The sequence below is a fragment of the Schistocerca americana genome, chromosome 10, assembly GCF_021461395.2.
Source record: "Schistocerca americana isolate TAMUIC-IGC-003095 chromosome 10, iqSchAmer2.1, whole genome shotgun sequence".
NCBI lineage: Eukaryota > Metazoa > Arthropoda > Insecta > Orthoptera > Acrididae > Schistocerca > Schistocerca americana.
Window position 1 is genome coordinate 56,546,983 of NC_060128.1, and position 17,766 is coordinate 56,564,748.

At 42.2% G+C, this 17,766-nt stretch overlaps 1 protein-coding gene across 1 annotated transcript; it reads left to right on the forward strand.

Moving 5' to 3' along the window:
* The first annotated feature begins 629 nt into the window (after positions 1 to 629).
* Positions 630 to 15,761, forward strand: LOC124552689 (calexcitin-2-like). The gene is made up of 7 exons (XM_047127023.1): positions 630 to 743; positions 4,613 to 4,693; positions 7,351 to 7,403; positions 9,881 to 10,000; positions 11,556 to 11,670; positions 13,901 to 13,998; positions 15,091 to 15,761. Exons 2-7 carry the CDS (start codon positions 4,642 to 4,644, stop codon positions 15,205 to 15,207), a joined length of 555 nt encoding a protein of 184 aa, XP_046982979.1. The 5' UTR covers positions 630 to 743; positions 4,613 to 4,641; the 3' UTR covers positions 15,208 to 15,761.
* Positions 15,762 to 17,766: the final 2,005 nt, after the last annotated feature.

The following is a 17,766-nucleotide window of genomic DNA, read 5'->3' on the forward strand; positions in this document are numbered from 1 at the left end:
GTGAGTGCTGCTGGACGACCAGATCTTGGTGCATCCATATAAAGCCCACGTTCTTCAAATCTGTCTCGTATATAGTACAGCGTTTGTCTAGATGGTGGTTTTTATCTAAAGCGTCTTCCCCACTCATTAACAGCTGCAGTAGTACCCCTTTCGTAAAATGTTTTTAATGCGAAAATCCTTTCTTCTTTCGTTTACATCGTGGCATTTTGGAAACCTAAAGCTGCAAACACGCTTTCAACAATTCACTGGCTTCATTACTGCGTTTGTTTTGTTTGTCGTTACATTGTATAGCAGCTTGACAAGGGGTAATTATCACTATTTCGTAATAACAACTCAATTGGTTAAAACTTGCTATTGTACAACGTCTTGCCGTTACTTTTGTTGTCTGTTTACCAACTGACAAGTGACGTCTGTGCCACACCATGAAACTGCAACACGGTTCCACGTTCACGATTATCTCTCCGATATGGAGACAGCACTCGAGATGAACTGCTCTCGAGACGACGGAGCCTCATCGAGCAATGCGCTTCTGCGTGTCTCCCGATAGCGCTGCCTTAATTACGCCCATTATCTCCTCACAAACACTCAGAGCGGCTCTTGAAACGGGAGACGCACGTCACTCGCCCGCCTATATATTCACCGCAGTGGACGGCAGCTGTCAGCTGGACACCTGGCCCGCGCATCCAGAAGCCGAGTCGTGTTCCAACTGGAGCCTCCTGTTCGCAGCTTCTCTTCGGCAACAGGTATGCGGGGAATATCCAGTATCAGCATCTGACTGTACAGTATTTCAGGATTAATGTGTAAATATTTTGGGAGGCGGTTGTATAGACTAATCCCTTTAAAAACACTTCATCGGCCAGAGTTCGACAGTGTTCCAGAAAGCCGCTAGCGAAAACACAATTTTTCAGGATCTGATATCTCGGGTTCTGTTCATCACCTAGCTCTTGGCCTAGCGACCATTCGCTATACCTTTTGGAAAAAGAGCTACCCTCTAGCAATCCTAGAGTACAGGGTCGAAATTTAAACATTACATACGTCCTCCAGCCCATGTAAATTGAGCAAATCGTTTGGTTCTTTTTCGTGAGGTATGGTCTAGGGTGTACCATAGTTGCTTTATAAAAGCACCATTTGTTGATGAGCGATTCGTTAGAAAGCCTCGAAAGACCATATGTTATGGCTGCGTACCAAGTACCATCCAACTATACGTCCTTAAGGTACTGTTTTAGGGGAGCTTGGAAACTTTTCCTATATCATTTGCGTTACCAAGAGCCAGAAGTTAAAAACCTACTGTTATAGAAAATGGCAAAAGCCGGTTTTGAGCCGTTTTTGCACCATGGTCTGCAATTATTTAAATAAATAACCATAGCAAATCTGTCAGATTTTGACTATACACTCTTTAGAAATTTATGTAGACACGCCATTTACCCATTTTCTACAACCTGTATCCGTTAGCGAGATACACCCGAAAAAAGAAACACAAATTTTGTGGACCAAATGGCTATTTCTGTAATTTATGTTCATGGCAAAAACATTGAAATTTTTACAATGTGTCCTTAAGACAGTTTCCACGAGAAATTTTGAAAGTTTTTTCGATGTCAGTATCCGTTACCAAGATCCAGAGGTTCCAAGTTACCGTACTTGTGCAAGCAAAATTTTCACGTAATATCCAGTCTGTAGCGTAAATATGGTTTTAATGGCTGGGATCACCAAAAGACCTCTGCGATAATCAAACTACGTTTTTAGTGATAATTCTTCACCAATAAAACTTTAAAAGCCCCTGTCTTTGTATAATGGCTAGTTCATGGGTATGCAGCCTGACTCGATACACAAATTATTCGTTCGTGCCACATGGCAGCGTAAGCACCTGACAAGATATTGTTTTGTCGTGCAAAATTCTTCGTGCTTGCATACCGAACACAACATATCCGGCTGGCGTCTCAGGTTGCAGAAAACACAACAAGGAAGGAAACAGCATTACTTAGATTTGCAGTCACTGTTATAAGATTTAATTGTATGTTTAGTTTCATGAAGTCGTAATACACTCCTGGAAATTGAAATAAGAACACCGTGAATTCATTGTCCCAGGAAGGGGAAACTTTATTGACACATTCCTGGGGTCAGATACATCACACGATCACACTGACAGAACCACAGGCACATAGACACAGGCAACAGAGCATGCACAATGTCGGCACTAGTACAGTGTATATCCACCTTTCGCAGCAATGCAGGCTGCTATTCTCCCATGAAGAAGATCGTAGAGATGCTGGATGTAGTCCTGTGGAATGGCTTGCCATGCCATTTCCACCTGGCGCCTCAGTTGAACCAGCGTTCGTGCTGGACGTGCAGACCGCGTGAGACGACGCTTCATCCAGTCCCAAACATGCTCAATGGGGGACAGATCCGGAGATCTTGCTGGCCAGGGTAGTTGACTTACACCTTCTAGAGCACGTTGGGTGGCACGGGATGCATGCGGACGTGCATTGTCCTGTTGGAACAGCAAGTTCCCTTGCCGGTCTAGGAATGGTAGAACGATGGGTTCGATGACGGTTTGGATGTACCGTGCACTATTCAGTGTCCCCTCGACGATCACCAGTGGTGTACGGCCAGTGTAGGAGATCGCTCCCCACACCATGATGCCGGGTGTTGGCCCTGTGTGCCTCGGTCGTATGCAGTCCAGATTGTGGCGCTCACCTGCACGGCGCCAAACACGCATACGACCATCATTGGCACCAAGGCAGATGCGACTCTCATCGCTGAAGACGACACGTCTCCATTCGTCCCTCCATTCACGCCTGTCGCGACACCACTGGAGGCGGGCTGCATGATGTTGGGGCGTGAGCGGAAGACGGCCTAATGGTGCGCGGGACCGTAGCCCAGCTTCATGGAGACGGTTGCGAATGGTCCTCGCCGATACCCCAGGAGCAACAGTGTCCCTAATTTGCTGGGAAATGGCGGTGCGGTCCCCTACGGCACTGCGTAGGATCCTACGGTATTGGCGTGCATCCGTGCGTCGCTGCGGTCCGGTCCCAGGTCGACGGGCACGTGCACCTTCCGCCGACCACTGGCGACAACATCGATGTACTGTGGAGACCTCACGCCCCACGTGTTGAGCAATTCGGCGGTACGTCCACCCGGCCTCCCGCATGCCCACTATATGCCCTCGCTCAAAGTCCGTCAACTGCACATACGGTTCACGTCCATGCTGTCGCGGCATGCTACCAGTGTTAAAGACTGCGATGGAGCTCCGTATGCCACGGCAAACTGGCTGACACTGACGGCGGCGGTGCACAAATGCTGCGCAGCTAGCGCCATTCGACGGCCAACACCGCGGTTCCTGGTGTGTCCGCTATGCCGTGCGTGTGATCATTGCTTGTACAGCCCTCTCGCAGTGTCCGGAGCAAGTATGGTGGGTCTGACACACCGGTGTCAATGTGTTCTTTTTTCCATTTGCAGGAGTGTATATCGCTAAAAACCGTCTCCGTCTAAATGTTGCATCCTGGAAGCCTTATTGTACATTTGACTTGCTGACACACCATAAATCCCGTTCGTGTTTGTTATAAGCTCACTTTTAACTGCCTATAAGTAGCGTTACCGTACCGTACTTAAACCGTCACTTTCGCGCCGCGAAATCTCTGTTCTGCATCTGAACAGTTCCAGAACACATCTCTCTCTACTGCCAAATTCACATCCCAACCTGCATTGTCCGCGTTCTCGGGGATTTCCCTCACATTTAAACATTAATTTACTCTATACCAATTTCTCTATTTACAAATGGACATACCCTAACATTACCATATTCAATTACAGTCATTATATATATATATATATATATATAAAACTAATATTAAATTAATATTTTTACTATATGTAATAATATTATCCTAGTTTAACGCTTCTTTATTTCGTTGTCCGAGCGTAGCACTATTCAGATACTGTCTTACTTGTAGCGCTATTTCATTTGACTGCCGCCAGGCGGAAGCACCTGTGCTTTTGTTTGCGCAAGTATCCAACAGATGGCATGAGCGTTCACTTATTCAGCTGCTGCACCTTGGCTATGCTTCGTTGTGGCATTACAGTCCCTAACAATGTCTATTGTCGGTAACACATATTCCCCCACCTAAAGTTACGCATTGGCGAGGAAATGCTCTCTCACAATTTAGTGGTGTTCTTGATGGAATTTTCCTTTGGTACAACTCTGCACGGCGCTTTGTGCAGCTTTAGACTTCTCTACACGCTATCAAGTAAACGAATATGCTCAGTCCGGTCACATATTTCGTTTGGCACCAGATGTGGCTGTACAGTCGCTGGTTAGCGAGTGTAACGCTGGTCGGGGCTGGAGGAATCCCTCAGCCCCCAGACTGCCCTGTCCGGCGGGGAGGGGGTCACTTGTTTGAACTCAGGATACGTTCCGATATAACACGACAGACCGGCGTAGGGATTCCTTTAAGCCATAGAGCCTCGTTCGGTTTTAGCGATTTCAGCTATTGTTTTATTTTACACTCACTTTCAATTAATATTAACTGTTAGTTTGAAAGCAGAACTCTTGTTTCTCACATGAGAATTAGTACGTGGGTCAACACACTTTAGCTGCTCTATTTGCTTCTTGCAGGAAGTTAATACAACACCAAAAACAGAGCGATGGCAGACTTCAGGAAGAAGAAACTGATGTACGTCTTCCACGTATTCTTTGGTGAGTCATCTGGTATAATTATTGCTTGTATACAACAAAATTGCTGCAATTACCTGCATATTTACTTCATTATTGGTACAACTGAGGCTTAGGAAATGACAAATTTTGTGGTCACAACAGATAATTTCTTTTTCATGCGGCACCTACTTTCACACACGGGGACGTACTGAAAAGTAAAGCCCTCGAAATTGTCGTGTGAAAATACTTGATCCTTTTTTTAAACTAAATAAACGTTAGCAAAATTTTTAAAACCAAAAAAACGTAATTAATGTTCCTTATCTTTATTTTCTGTATCTACATATTTTAAGCCCTCTACCACGGGAGGGCATGGAATTATACCGCATAACATCGTGGTGCGTAACGTAACTCTGTCGGTGCGTGAGAAACAACGTGTTGTAACTTTGAAGCCTTTGTCCACACATGGATCAGCCTCACCTCCAGCACGATAACGCCAGACCACACACGATCGCAGCCTTACCTGCAGCTATCCGATGCCTCGGGTTCACCGTCGTCGATCACCCTCCACACAGTTCCAACTTGGCCCCATCAGGTTTTCATCTGTCTCCAAAACTTACGAACACCTTCGAGGAGCTCACTTTGACAGTGACGAAGCGGTGCACGCAGAGGTGAGGTCGTGGCTTCGTCAACAAAGTCAGGCATTCTACAGTGACGGTATCAACAAAATGGTCTCTCGTTGGGAGAAATGCGTTCGTCGCCAGGGTGACTATGTTGAGAAATAAATATGTACAAGTGAAGACTAAACATGTAGAATGCTAGCAACGTTTGTTTTACTGAAAAGCCTTAAGGATTTTTACATAAAAAATTGGAAGGCATTACTATTGACCTCTTTCTCGTGTTACTGTAATGAATGCCCTCCGTCTCGATATTATAAATACTCATGTTCATAGTTTCAGTGTAATAAAAATTCTCTACTTACTACCACCTTCCTTAGCGACAGCCTATTCCGCTCTTATTTACTGAGAGTCTCAGTTTATCTCTCTGTTATTACTTAAATCTGCCTCCATGCATATCGCAACATTTACTGATTTTAGCTTTCTCATTGCATTAATAATTTTAGCTTTTCGTTGAACTGTAATGACCTTTCGAAATTTCACTTCGGTCTTCTTCACAGGTTGTTGAATGTACAGATGACATAACATCGCAGATAAGCTACAACCCTGTACAAGTCCATTCCTAGCTAATGCTTCCCTTTCATGCCTCTCAACTCTTACAACTGCCATCTGGTTTCTGTACGAGTTGTAAAAACCCATTCGCTCCCTGAATTTTATCCTTGTTGCATTCAGATTTTCAAATAGTGTATTCCATCAGCATTGTGAAAACTTTCACTACATCTGCAAATACCTCGCTAGTTACAGCATCTCTCTGGAACCCAAACTGATCATCCGCGAGGTCGGCTTCTACCTGTTTCTCCATTCCTCTGATTATTTTGCAAGCGTGAGTAATCAAATTGATAATTCAATACCGATCACACCTGTCAGCAATTGCCTCCTTTCGAATCGGAATTAATTAATTGTTGAAGCGTGTTGGTATTTCTCCTCTCTCATACATCTGTCACACTATCTGGAATAATTCAGCCGTGTCTCCCAAGCATCTCAGCATCTCTGAGGGAGCTTCGTCTGGTTCAGAGACCTTGGTCGACTTAGGTCTTCCGGAGCTCCGTAAAATACCTGGCACAGCATCATACCTGTCATTTCATCTGCGTGTACTTGCTCTTCCCTTTCTATGTGGTTGGGTCCCAGTTCATTGGCCTTGGACAGCAGCTCTCTATACAGGAGGAAACCACAAAAACGCCACACGTCACCGCGCCTAATACACTGTAGGGAAACCGTTGGCATTCGAAACATCCTCCCATGGCCTCAGGGTGCATAAATACTGGTCCTGCATGGCTTTCAAGTCGATTTTATGCCATTCCTCCCGGAAAATATAGGCAAGTTCAGACTGAGAGGAATATCGTTCACGCACTCTTCTCTCAAAAGTAGACCACAAAGGGTCAATAATATTGAGATCGGGTTAATGTGGTGGCCAGGTGAGGTGTTACGATTCATCCTCGGGCTCACATGTCAGTCCTGGAGGGTGGGCGAGGTGTGGACATGGGCCGTGTCGTCTTGGGACGCAGCACCGCCATTGGGGAACAAAATGGTCAAACGATCCTTGGCAGTAGTAGGACCGTGGAGAGAGTGACCACGTGGCCCACGGAATACCGCGATGTGGGTGTCCACGTCATCAGCCAACCCTACAGTGCTGCACACGTGGGACGTACACTCGACCAGAAGTCGGAAGCAGTCTGGACCGAGTGTCAGACGAGCACACATTCTCCCGTTGCTCCACACTCCAGTACGGGTTCAGTCCTCGTTGTTTTGGTGCTGACAGCGTTTGCGAGTGCGATATTCAGCTTTTGCAGCAGTCGGACCGTTGTTTTACATCGCAATCTGTCACAACATTGGAGCTTGTCATAATAAAAGAATCTTCTAAAATGCGGGATTTCGTAGAGTTGTCATCAAGGGGGAAGGGGCGAGGAAATAAAGGAAGAGTAATCTTGAGTAAGTGGAAAGCAGTTTGGTTTCGTGCTTAGCAAATATAGCCACAGCTACTGAGAAATACAGCATGAAGCATCTCATTTTGACTCTTTTTTCCAGATGTCAACAGGAGCGGCACGATTGACAAGAAGGATTTTGAGATGGCCATTGAGGTAATTATATTTTATTTATATGTGCTGAAGAATTTTCTGCTCCAGTCAAGGGGATATTGTCAGAAGTTTTGAAATTAATGACCAATCTGACATGAACCAAGTAATTATAAATATCAGTGTAACAATAAATAGAAGTTATAAGTGATCTACATCCGAGGGTCACTATTAAAGTTAACCTTTAGCAAACAGTAACGAGACTAAACTCTTGGGCGTGTGGATCCAGTATAACATCAAGTGGAGCATGCACGCTGTAGATGCTAACACAAATTTGAATAAAGGTCATTATATTCTAAGGATCTTGAAAATGTGCACAAATAAGCAGATGTTTGTGGTTCACTAACAGATATAAAAATGGCTACGTATCGTATGGGGCTAAAATTGCACAACAAGCGTGCAAAGCCATTTTGGTTTTTGTTTCGGTAGATCTTAGCAGATCCCTTTTCGCAACGTGTAACTCAAGTCATGGCAAACAAACAAACGCTGCTCGTAACGTCTCTCACGTGACGCAGAGTAACGACAGGAGACGTTTTATCGCGCCCATTGGATAGACCGGAGGAAGCTGAGCACAGTGACTTGTGGACTACCCCGAATAACTTTTTGTCCAGATAGAAATTTTGATTAGCTGCAGGGAAACATCAGCCAGCATGACTTGTAACTTTGTTCGTTACGAACCCATGAAGGGCTGTGCGTCTTTTGTAAATAGCAACCTATTTCCTTTGGTATTCCCTCTGCTCAATAGCTGTTCAAAACTGTACCACAGTCTACCGTTCACGTAAACATGACGTTGTGATCAACGCAACCTAAGGCCGACTTTGCTCTGCCAACACACTGTGCAAGTATGTGATGTAAAGCAACTCGTACACTTTCCGGAGTTGACAAGTTAACGAATCGAAACAGAAGGGAAATATACTCCAGTCATTTAGTCAGCCGTCTATGTTTGAAGGTTTGTCTGACAAGAATCTCCAACAACGAAGAGATGGTAGTAATGCTACTCACCTACAGAGAAAATAAGTTGGCAGGACAGTAACAACAATGTTTTCTTGTCTGTAATACGGATTCACAACTGCAGTTCACACTTGTACAGACAACTAACTGATAAGCAACTCCACAAGAGCAGAACTGGACCGAGACAAAACCTGGTCATTCGGACTCACCAACTCACTGACTTGAACTATTGAATTCTGGCTGTCAGCTGACTCTAGTTTTGTGCAAAATCTCTGTTTAAGGATGGGTGGGTGGGAGATACTACAAAGCTGTAATATGTGAAGCTTTTACATTTTAGATACTAACGTAACTGTATTTGTGCAACTACGTGCTGTATCTTCTTAAATTTGTAAAATTTATTGGTACTATCTTGAGGGGTCAAAAGTTTTGGAGCGCACCTGGAACCACAAAAAGCACCCATGAATGATTTGGAAACTCTTAAGTTTGTAACTGCAGTATTTCCGAAACCAACATGTTATTCTAGCAAAGTTATATATTTTTGGATAGAGCAAGTTAGGTGACTCAAAATCATAAACTTAAATTTCCAAAAGATTACATCTTAAAATTGAAAAATTCTAGAGTACAGTAAATTTGAGTTGCAATAACTTTCGAAACAGCAAGTTTTGGGTAAACATAAAACGTTTGTTTCAATGAGGAGAATGAAGTATTTGTTGTAATGTACTCCTAGGAGTACTGACTATAGTCAGGGTTGAATTGATAAGATTTTGAGGTGAGTCATAAAGTTAGAAAATTGTATTACACAAATATTATAGAAAATGTGTCTGTGTGAACTATCAACAGCATTGTCATCAGGTGTCTGCATACTGTATCCTAAATAACAGTTGAAAACACAAATTTTATGTAAGAATCCGAACATTTGGTATATTCAAGTTACAGCATTTTTTTAGTATCACTGGCAATTCAGTAGACATCAGCGTGAAAAAGATAGCAGGTACAGAAAAATGTTGGGTCTACATATCAAACCACAAAGTGTCACTGCGAGTTTCGATAGGTGATACACATTGTGGCATAGGTGCACTGTGGGCTATACACGTCAGAACGAGTAAACCAATCATTTGCTCCATACCGTCACATTGAATAAAAAAAGAAAGGTCACGCCGCAGACAGGCAACCCAACAAAAACTCATCAAAAGTGGGCTGTCATCGTGCCTTCCCACGCAATCTGTGACAGCAAGACGGAGGACATTGACATTTGTCGCATCACAAATGGCGGCCATATACACAGCCTGTAAGGCGAGTTAGAAACTTGGAGACACACTATATTCACTTACAAGTGTCTATTTTCTGTACGTCTTGTTCTTTTTACAGCAGTCGACATCTGAAACCCTGGAAGTACTTATCAGTGACGCTGTTCGGAGTAGAAAACAGGAAAGGATAGTAGTCGTTATTTGAGGGGTAGGTTTATTTGGTGAGGGGAGGTGTTGCACCAGAGGTGGGCAGGTGGGTGTGACCGCAGCTGTGCCGTGTTCCAGAAAATCTGCCGCAGCCGCGGCTGGGCCGAGGGCAGCGCGGAGCAGCAGAAGACACGGGGCGCCCTGCTGGAGGTGTGGCAGGCTCTGCAGCAGAGAGCGGACGCCGACAGCGATGGGGAGGTGAGTAGGCTGGAGGCTGGAGGCTGGAGGCTGGAGGCTCCAAAGCAAAGTGCACAGGCCAGGTGGGGGGCGGGTCTTGCCCTGGTGTATCAACACCGTCTAGTAGGCCATGCCACTCGCCTGCAACCACGTTATTGTCAGAGTGAGGCCATACCTGTTATTCTGTCACGCCTTTGTTCCCAATTTTTTCTAATTAGAAACCTCTGATCACATTTCCCATTTTCTACAATACCTGAGTATCTCAGAATAATAAAAATGTTGAAATAAACAGTACCTGTTTTTCTAAAAAAACTATTTATTAAAAATAAAAATGTTAGCACTGCTGCTGTGGTAAACTGACATGTCGGTTTTTAACATGAGTTATTAGTAAAAATTGAAAAAATAGCGATTATTTATAACTTAAATACCGTCATCACTCTCAACGGGTCAGTTTTCGCATCTCGTGCTGCAACTAATTTCTGTCCGCTTCTGGAATTTCCGGGGCCAAGCAGTGTATAGGCATCTTGTGAGTGAGATATTCTGTAACACTCTTTGTTCTTTCTCTCTTTGTGTCTATCGGTCTTCCGACAAACATGTCACATAATTTACTACCTGATGTTTCGGGCACGATCGCAACTGTTCCATGTAGTTGATTACACCTGTCTGTGTTAACTGTTTGTTTTGTGTCCACATGTCGATAGCTGATATGCTGGCCGGGAGAATACAAATATTGATTACTTGTTAATGCTACTAGTACGAGTACCTGCAGGTGCTAACCGGTTTAGAAAAAACATATTACTCCTAACAGCTGTAGCAGTTAGGTTGCCAGTGATGTAAACACTGCTGTAATGTTTTGCAGTATGCTGCGACATGGGTAGTTATCCCCCAAACATCCTGTGTATGGTCAGTTGGAGCGTTGATTTGAGGAAAGGGGCCAAACAGCAGGCCATCGGCCCCATCATGCTAGGGGAAGATGGGGAAGGAATTCGGCCATGCTCTCTCACAGTAACAATCGCGGCTTTTACCTGTAGCGATTTAGGGAAATCACAGAAAACCTAAATGGGGATGATCGGACGCGTGTAGAATCGTTGTTCTCCTAGATGTGAGTCCTGTGTGTTAACCTCCTTCTCGCCCCCCTCTCGGTCCCTGTATATGATTTCTTCCATTTAAGTTTTTGCCAATATGAACACTGATGTATTTGAAATTTTCTACCCTATTTATTATTTCTTTCTTGATGCACTAGATTAAAAGGAAGTGGTGTCTTTCTGACAGTACAAAACTGAATGAACTACATTTTTCAAAGATTAAATCTAGGCCTATTTTGCGACATCAGTCAGTAACTTTCACAAAAAATTCGTTTACTGTTTTCACAATGTATATTTTTTTGCTCACCTTACCATAGCGCTTGCATCACCTACAAACACCAACACGCATTAACTTGGAAACGTGTGCAGTAGCCGATATTTCCATCGAGCGGTGGCAGCAAAACTAATTTTCGTCACACGGAGAAGTCACAGTCCTTTTCCCCTTTTGTTTACCACTGGCCACTGATTGCCTGGCGTGTGCCCACTGACAGGTGAGCGAGGCAGAGTGGATCCAGATGTGGGACGACTTTGCCAAGGGCGGCGACTCGGCGCTCCAGTGGCAGAGCCGCTACCGGGACTTCATGTTCCAGCACGTCGACGCCTCAGGTACAGTAACGGGCTGGACGAGTCCACGGAGAAGGTTCCTCCAGCAGAACCCTTCTTTCTTGCATTTATAATTGTGCTGCTAATAATATGGATAGAAGCTGGATTAATGAATTAAAATTTGTGCCTAAGTCAGGTCTTGAACCCAGGTCGTCCGCTTACTAGACACAGTGCTAACCACTACACGGCTGTGACACTATGGCTCACACCAAAGGACACAATGCCCTAGTCCAAGGCTCTCCCTAACACAAACCCTAAGTCACGCCTTCTGCACTGGTGTGGCGGTTGGCACATCTGCCTGTAAGCGGGAGACCCAGTTTCAAGTCCTGGCGTTGACAAAAAAGTTTAACTCTTTACTTCAGCCCCTATCGCTATGGAAGATAAAGTTGAGACTCATATGTCTGCAGGAAACTGTAATTTAATCAGTTATCAATACGTCATACCTTATAACTTTCACAAAACACGCATCATCCTAGACATAAAAATCTTGATTACTTTTGAATACACTATGGGAGTTACAGTGATCAATGTGTTACAAATATTTACTATTAAAAACAGTCTTGATCACGATTTATTTATTAAGGTGACCGGTTTCGACCACTACTGTGGTCATCTTCAGACCATTGAGTAGGAACCTCCATCTGCTGGAGAATCACTCAGTGGTCTCAATGGTCTGAAGATGACCACAGTAGTGGTCGAAACCGGTCAACTTAATAAATGAATTGATGAATTGTGATCAAGTCTGTTTTTAATAGTAAATATAAAAATCTTGGATGAGTAAAACCATCGTAACTTCCAACTTTTCCCACAAGCTGTGTATCATAATGTTTACCTTTCTGCAAATTATACAAAAGATTTCATGTACCTCAGCAATGCTTCAGTATCTGTGTCTTGGGATTACTTTTTACCATTAATTACAGCTACAATTCGGAAATTCGAAAAAAAGATGTAGGACCTTTGAGCCAAATTTGAATCTTATGTGTCTTAGTGCGGAAAAATGACGGGCTCTTACGAAAGGCAGCCTTTAATTCTTTTGCCTTGTGGAAAGTGAAAATTGTAAATAACAATTAATTTTAGTACTTATATTATTTTTGGTGAACTTGAAGATGCTTTGCAGTTAATAATTACATCTTCTTGACCAGGGGTCCCAGGTTGGTTGGTATATGTGCAAATTAAAGATCGAATTTCCATTTAATTCACTATAATTGCTCTTCCACTCACATATTCTAAAACAAAATCTCTCCACAGAAAATACATTTACAAGAACTGACACAAGACTAGTTCTTCACTAACAAATGATACATTATGAACAGTTTACACATCTTGAAGCAATGTAACAAAAAACACCTAACTAGCATGCCGTCAGTGTTTCTATACACTATTTTCTCGTGCAAATCTTCGACAAGGACAAACATATCAAATTACTAACAACTTTCTAAACAAAGATGAATTCAGATAAATATAGATATATTTTGACATTAAAATTGAAATGTAACAAAACCATAGCTTCAGTTTTTTAATTAACTTCTCATTTAAAACCTAAAGTTCGCAGAATACATGGTGTATTTACATAGGTTAAAACTTATATGTGTTCCATTCTTTTATGATAGGTTTTTGATCAATGAAATTGCACTTTTGTATTCAGCAAAGTGAAAACTAAAACTTAGTAAGAAATTTCTATGTATAAAAATTCGCATTAATTTTTTGGCAGATTTGTAGTTCATCTTGTAGCAAATATATCCAATTAATAATTTCATATAAATTAAAAGTCTTCCCTTGTATGTGTTAGCTTCTTCCAAATGAAATAATAGGATGTCCATCTTGGTTTGAGAAATACTATATTTATATATTGTGCCAAATTATAGCTGAAAGGATCGCTCAAATGAGCTGTTGTGGGTGTGGCTATGGTTATTTCTTCATTAGCCCAAGTATATGTCATAATTTAGCCATAACCATGTAGCAAAACTATGTCTTGGGTACAATTTGTGCTTGCCGTTGGGTGCTTCATATTACGAATTTTGCCATCTTCCCAGTGGTTTACATAAGAGAAAGTTTCGTGTTACTTGCTATAAGCATGCAGTACAGTGAAAATGATTTCTTTTACACCTCAGCACTAGGATTAACTAATCTCACATTGTCGTGGCTCTGTGGACGTAACTCGTCATTTTAGCTGCTTTGCTGTGTAACACGTACTCCTTTGGAGCTGACAGTTGCCACCTTTTCCTTTCGACAGGTGACGGGAGTATCGACCTGGACGAGTTCGTCAAAGTCTACACCAGCTACGGCATCTCAGCAGACGAGTGCAAGAACGCCTTCAGCAAGTTCACCAACGTAAGTTTGGTTCCGACGACAACAAGTGAGGCAGTAGAGTAGCCCACTGCACTCACAGCGGCTTAGGTCTGGAACCAGAGGGGAGGACACAGTAGCCCACTCTCACTGCTCTTCATCACTTGTAAGGCGCTCTGTGAAGGCGTCTCATAAAGCAGTCTGAACGTTATGTCCGATAATGTGCTTGTTATAACATAAAGGAATTGATTTAGGTTTCTCCACAGGCTGTGGCGGTTCACACATTACAGGCGACACTCGCTGTTGACACTGTCAGTAGTGTAGAGTGTAGACTGTCTTCAGAAATGAACAGCTGTAGCTGAATGGTCGTATGTCACCGTTTTATACATTCAACCTCCAGACCCAGTTTGCTAGCAGGCTACCCCCAGCAGCTATGAAGTCGACCGTTCAGTCCCAAAACGCGGTTGCCAGAACAGGCTGTCTTTGTTGGAATTTTCACGACTCGAGTGAAGATGGTCAGATACAATGTGAGGCATATACTTATTCTGTTATTCTTTTTTTTAAATAAAAATCTGTTTATTGTACTCCTGCACAAGTATGACGCTTCCCTCAGCTGGAGCCTTTAAAACAGTTTACTAACTAGGTGCCAAACCTTGGCAACAAAAATCCATTTCATCTGCTTAAACGAACTCATAGAACAAGTTAAATCTGTTAAAAGTAGTAGTCCTCTTCTCTTATATGCAAGATGCTCAATCCTGTTAGTGACCAATTATGAGACTTGATGGATTTCTAGTTTTCTTATAACCTATCTTTCGAGTGCCTCTACTCTGTAGAGATTATGGGTCATCATTAAGGACTCAAATACACAGAAAGAAACCATTGTCAACATAGTGATATAGCGTTTTGTATTTGTACTTCTATAGATGCCTTTCTTGTTGTAGATATTTTGATTTGACCACTTGCTCCTTTCATTTCACTACATCTTACATCTGTTGTAAACTGTTATTTGTCCTTTTTTATTCTTATTTTAATTTTTTATACCTGTATTAACCATTTTATCATTGATGTGAATTTGAACACACAGAAAAAAACACACAAATGTTATGCCGAGAGCTGAATTTCGTGTGTCTCTTACAGAATCAGACTGTGAAGGTTACACCGCAAGTCTTCGAGAAGCTGTGGAGTGAGTTCTTCTCTTCAACGGACCCTCAAGCTCCAGGAAACTTCATCTTTGGCAAAACTTCATTCGATTAGGCTTCTGTAGGAAGTGAGACAGAGGAAGAGGGAAAATGATGATGGAGGAGGGATGAGAAGACAAGGCATACAGAAATGGCTTTCTCTTATGGATGTGCACAGCTGAAGATCCACTAATTCCAGCGTCGGCAGTTACTGCTCTGCTGTTATATGTTATGAGGGACAGCAATGGTATCCATATGTGTGCATTGCCCACCAGGCAGGGTGACCTGTTTAGCTGCCTCCTCCACACGTCCGTGGCCCAAACTCCATTATCTCGATGCAACAAATACCAAAGGCCTGTAAACCTATACAAAGTACCACTGTTGTTTTCGTTCTGTTATCAAAGTTATGTTCACCATGTAAGTTCCTCACACACACTCCGTTAACTTTATATGGACCTGTCACATAATTCTTCCTCAAGTTCCTCTGTTAAAATGAAATTGTATTTTTACAAATATGCCAGATAACTGTTTTATTTAATGTAAGAGAGTTGAACAGATTATGAAGCACTTTATACTGAGCAATATTTTGTATTCATATGAGATGTTGAAAGTAAAGGAAAGAAATTGGCAAACAAATATGGTTTCCGTTCCTGCTACCATACCCATAAAATTAAACATTAGGTAAGTCTCATGTGTTTTACCCAAAGATACCACACTGACTGATTTACAAGGTAATATGGACGCCTTGAAAGGAATAATTCGAATCTAGAACTGGTCTTTCGGGTTAGCTATCACACACTGACATACTTCTCATTTCTTTAACGTTTCTGTGATGTTTCTGTGAATATCTCGAGATGGCGTGATGTTTGTGTGAAGAGAGGTGGCTACACTGATCTACCGTCACATCAGATGTCTGACTTAACCGACCCCCAGACTGGTGCCCGCTCAGATGGTGCGTCCACAGCAGCATTCGCAGACAGTGTGTCTCCCAGAGGAGGGTAAGCCTCAGGCATGATTTGGTCCAGATTCAGAAACCATCACTCACTGAAAACAAAATTCACCCTGTGTACACACGATGCCCTGCGACCTATGCAAGACACTCCAAGTTTCCTGGAAAAAATTCGACACTTTAGTCCATGAAAAGTGGTCTAAACACAGGGAATAGTTACACAAGAAACGTGACTGGCTCAAAGACTTTTTGCATGTTAGAAACCAGTACATTGTCTTGGACAATAAGTGTTGGTCATCGACAAAGATAATTATGGAATTTACAGGCTTTCAGAGCCACTGGCTCTTTTTTCTGGCAGAAGAGTTGAAGGAAAGGAAAAGAGGTGACGGAAAAAGACCAGAGAGGTTACGGAAAAGTGGTACAGTCTTTCCTTCTCATCCCGTCCGGTAACTCTGACTTGGATCAGGGTTCTGGGTGACTTTTCTTAATTGTACCCTTTTCCTAAACATCTCCAGTCATCTTACTTCTCCCTTCTTCCGTACCCTACAAGGAGACACTGGCTCCGAAATCTTGTAAAAACTAAAACTTTTTGTGTGTGTGTTCTGCTGTCACGAAGTGGTGAGTAGATTTTTTTATCTATCCATTTACATTACATTATCAACAATTGATAATTTTTGTTGTTATAATGAAGCATTAGTATGACAGAAACAAGCAGTGAACAACACATACACGTATAATATCATCTGTCAAATAGAATTAGAAAATTTAGTTCAAAAACAGTCTAGGCTAATTCTAGACTTATACTGACTTGTCAAAAGACGACGAAATATTTTATCAAGTCATCACGTGCAAGTGATGACGATCCAGGTTTAAGAGTTACTCAGTCTGTTGACTGATATTATGGGAAATAAAGTAGTTAAAAAAATCACTGTTAGCTTACCAATAGTATCGCCAGTGTCCTCGTCATCGCCAACCTCAACGCAACATATTGAGAATGGAGGTTTCAACTGAGTAAACCCAAGTAGAGGAGGCTTTGTCCAACTTGTTACAAACTGTAACACAACAACTTCGTTCTCAGAGGACAACTACGATACCAATAAGTTCAGTCTAACCGTAGATTATACCTTACGAATCAATGCTGTTGAAAAATACCCAAAATCAAGGGAATGTTTTGTGAACCAGAGTTCGCAATGGCCAAAGTTTGTATCACATGTGAATTGAGAAAAATGAAGGAAAGGAAGCAAAGTTCAAATACACAGTATTTATTTGGAAAAGTATACAAATTTGTACAATATTTTAAATTAATCACATTGCAATTACTTTAGGTGTTTACGTATGTCAGTTAACGAAATATTTCAAATATGGAATTTAAGTATTTAGATAATTCTTAATAGGCTTTGGTAGAGCACACAGAGAAATCTATTTTCCCAAAAATCGGCTCATAAAAATAAGTTATAACACAAAAGCCATTGAGTGTATTTTCATTGGTTAGTGAAAAAAACCCTGTGACCTAACGCTTAAAAGAAATGTTTACAGTTCCTGTATTTCATGTTTCACTGAACAGCTCCGTATTTTATGAACCTGCCTTATCTTATAACAGAAGAGTGGGACAGATGATGCACTTCCCAAACTAGTGGAAGTTCAATAAGAGTAAGAGAGACAACACTGAAAAGTAAGCATAAAGAA

What these genes read in the sequence shown, in the direction of transcription:
- LOC124552689 (XM_047127023.1), top strand. Translation starts at nt 4,642, where the DNA reads ATGGCAGACTTCAGGAAGAAGAAACTGATGTACGTCTTCCACGTATTC. An exon ending in CCAGCACGTCGACGCCTCAG is followed by an intron (nt 11,671 to 13,900) that starts GTACAGTAACGG and finishes TCCTTTCGACAG; the next exon opens with GTGACGGGAGTATCGACCTG. An exon ending in CCTTCAGCAAGTTCACCAAC is followed by an intron (nt 13,999 to 15,090) that starts GTAAGTTTGGTT and finishes TGTCTCTTACAG; the next exon opens with AATCAGACTGTGAAGGTTAC.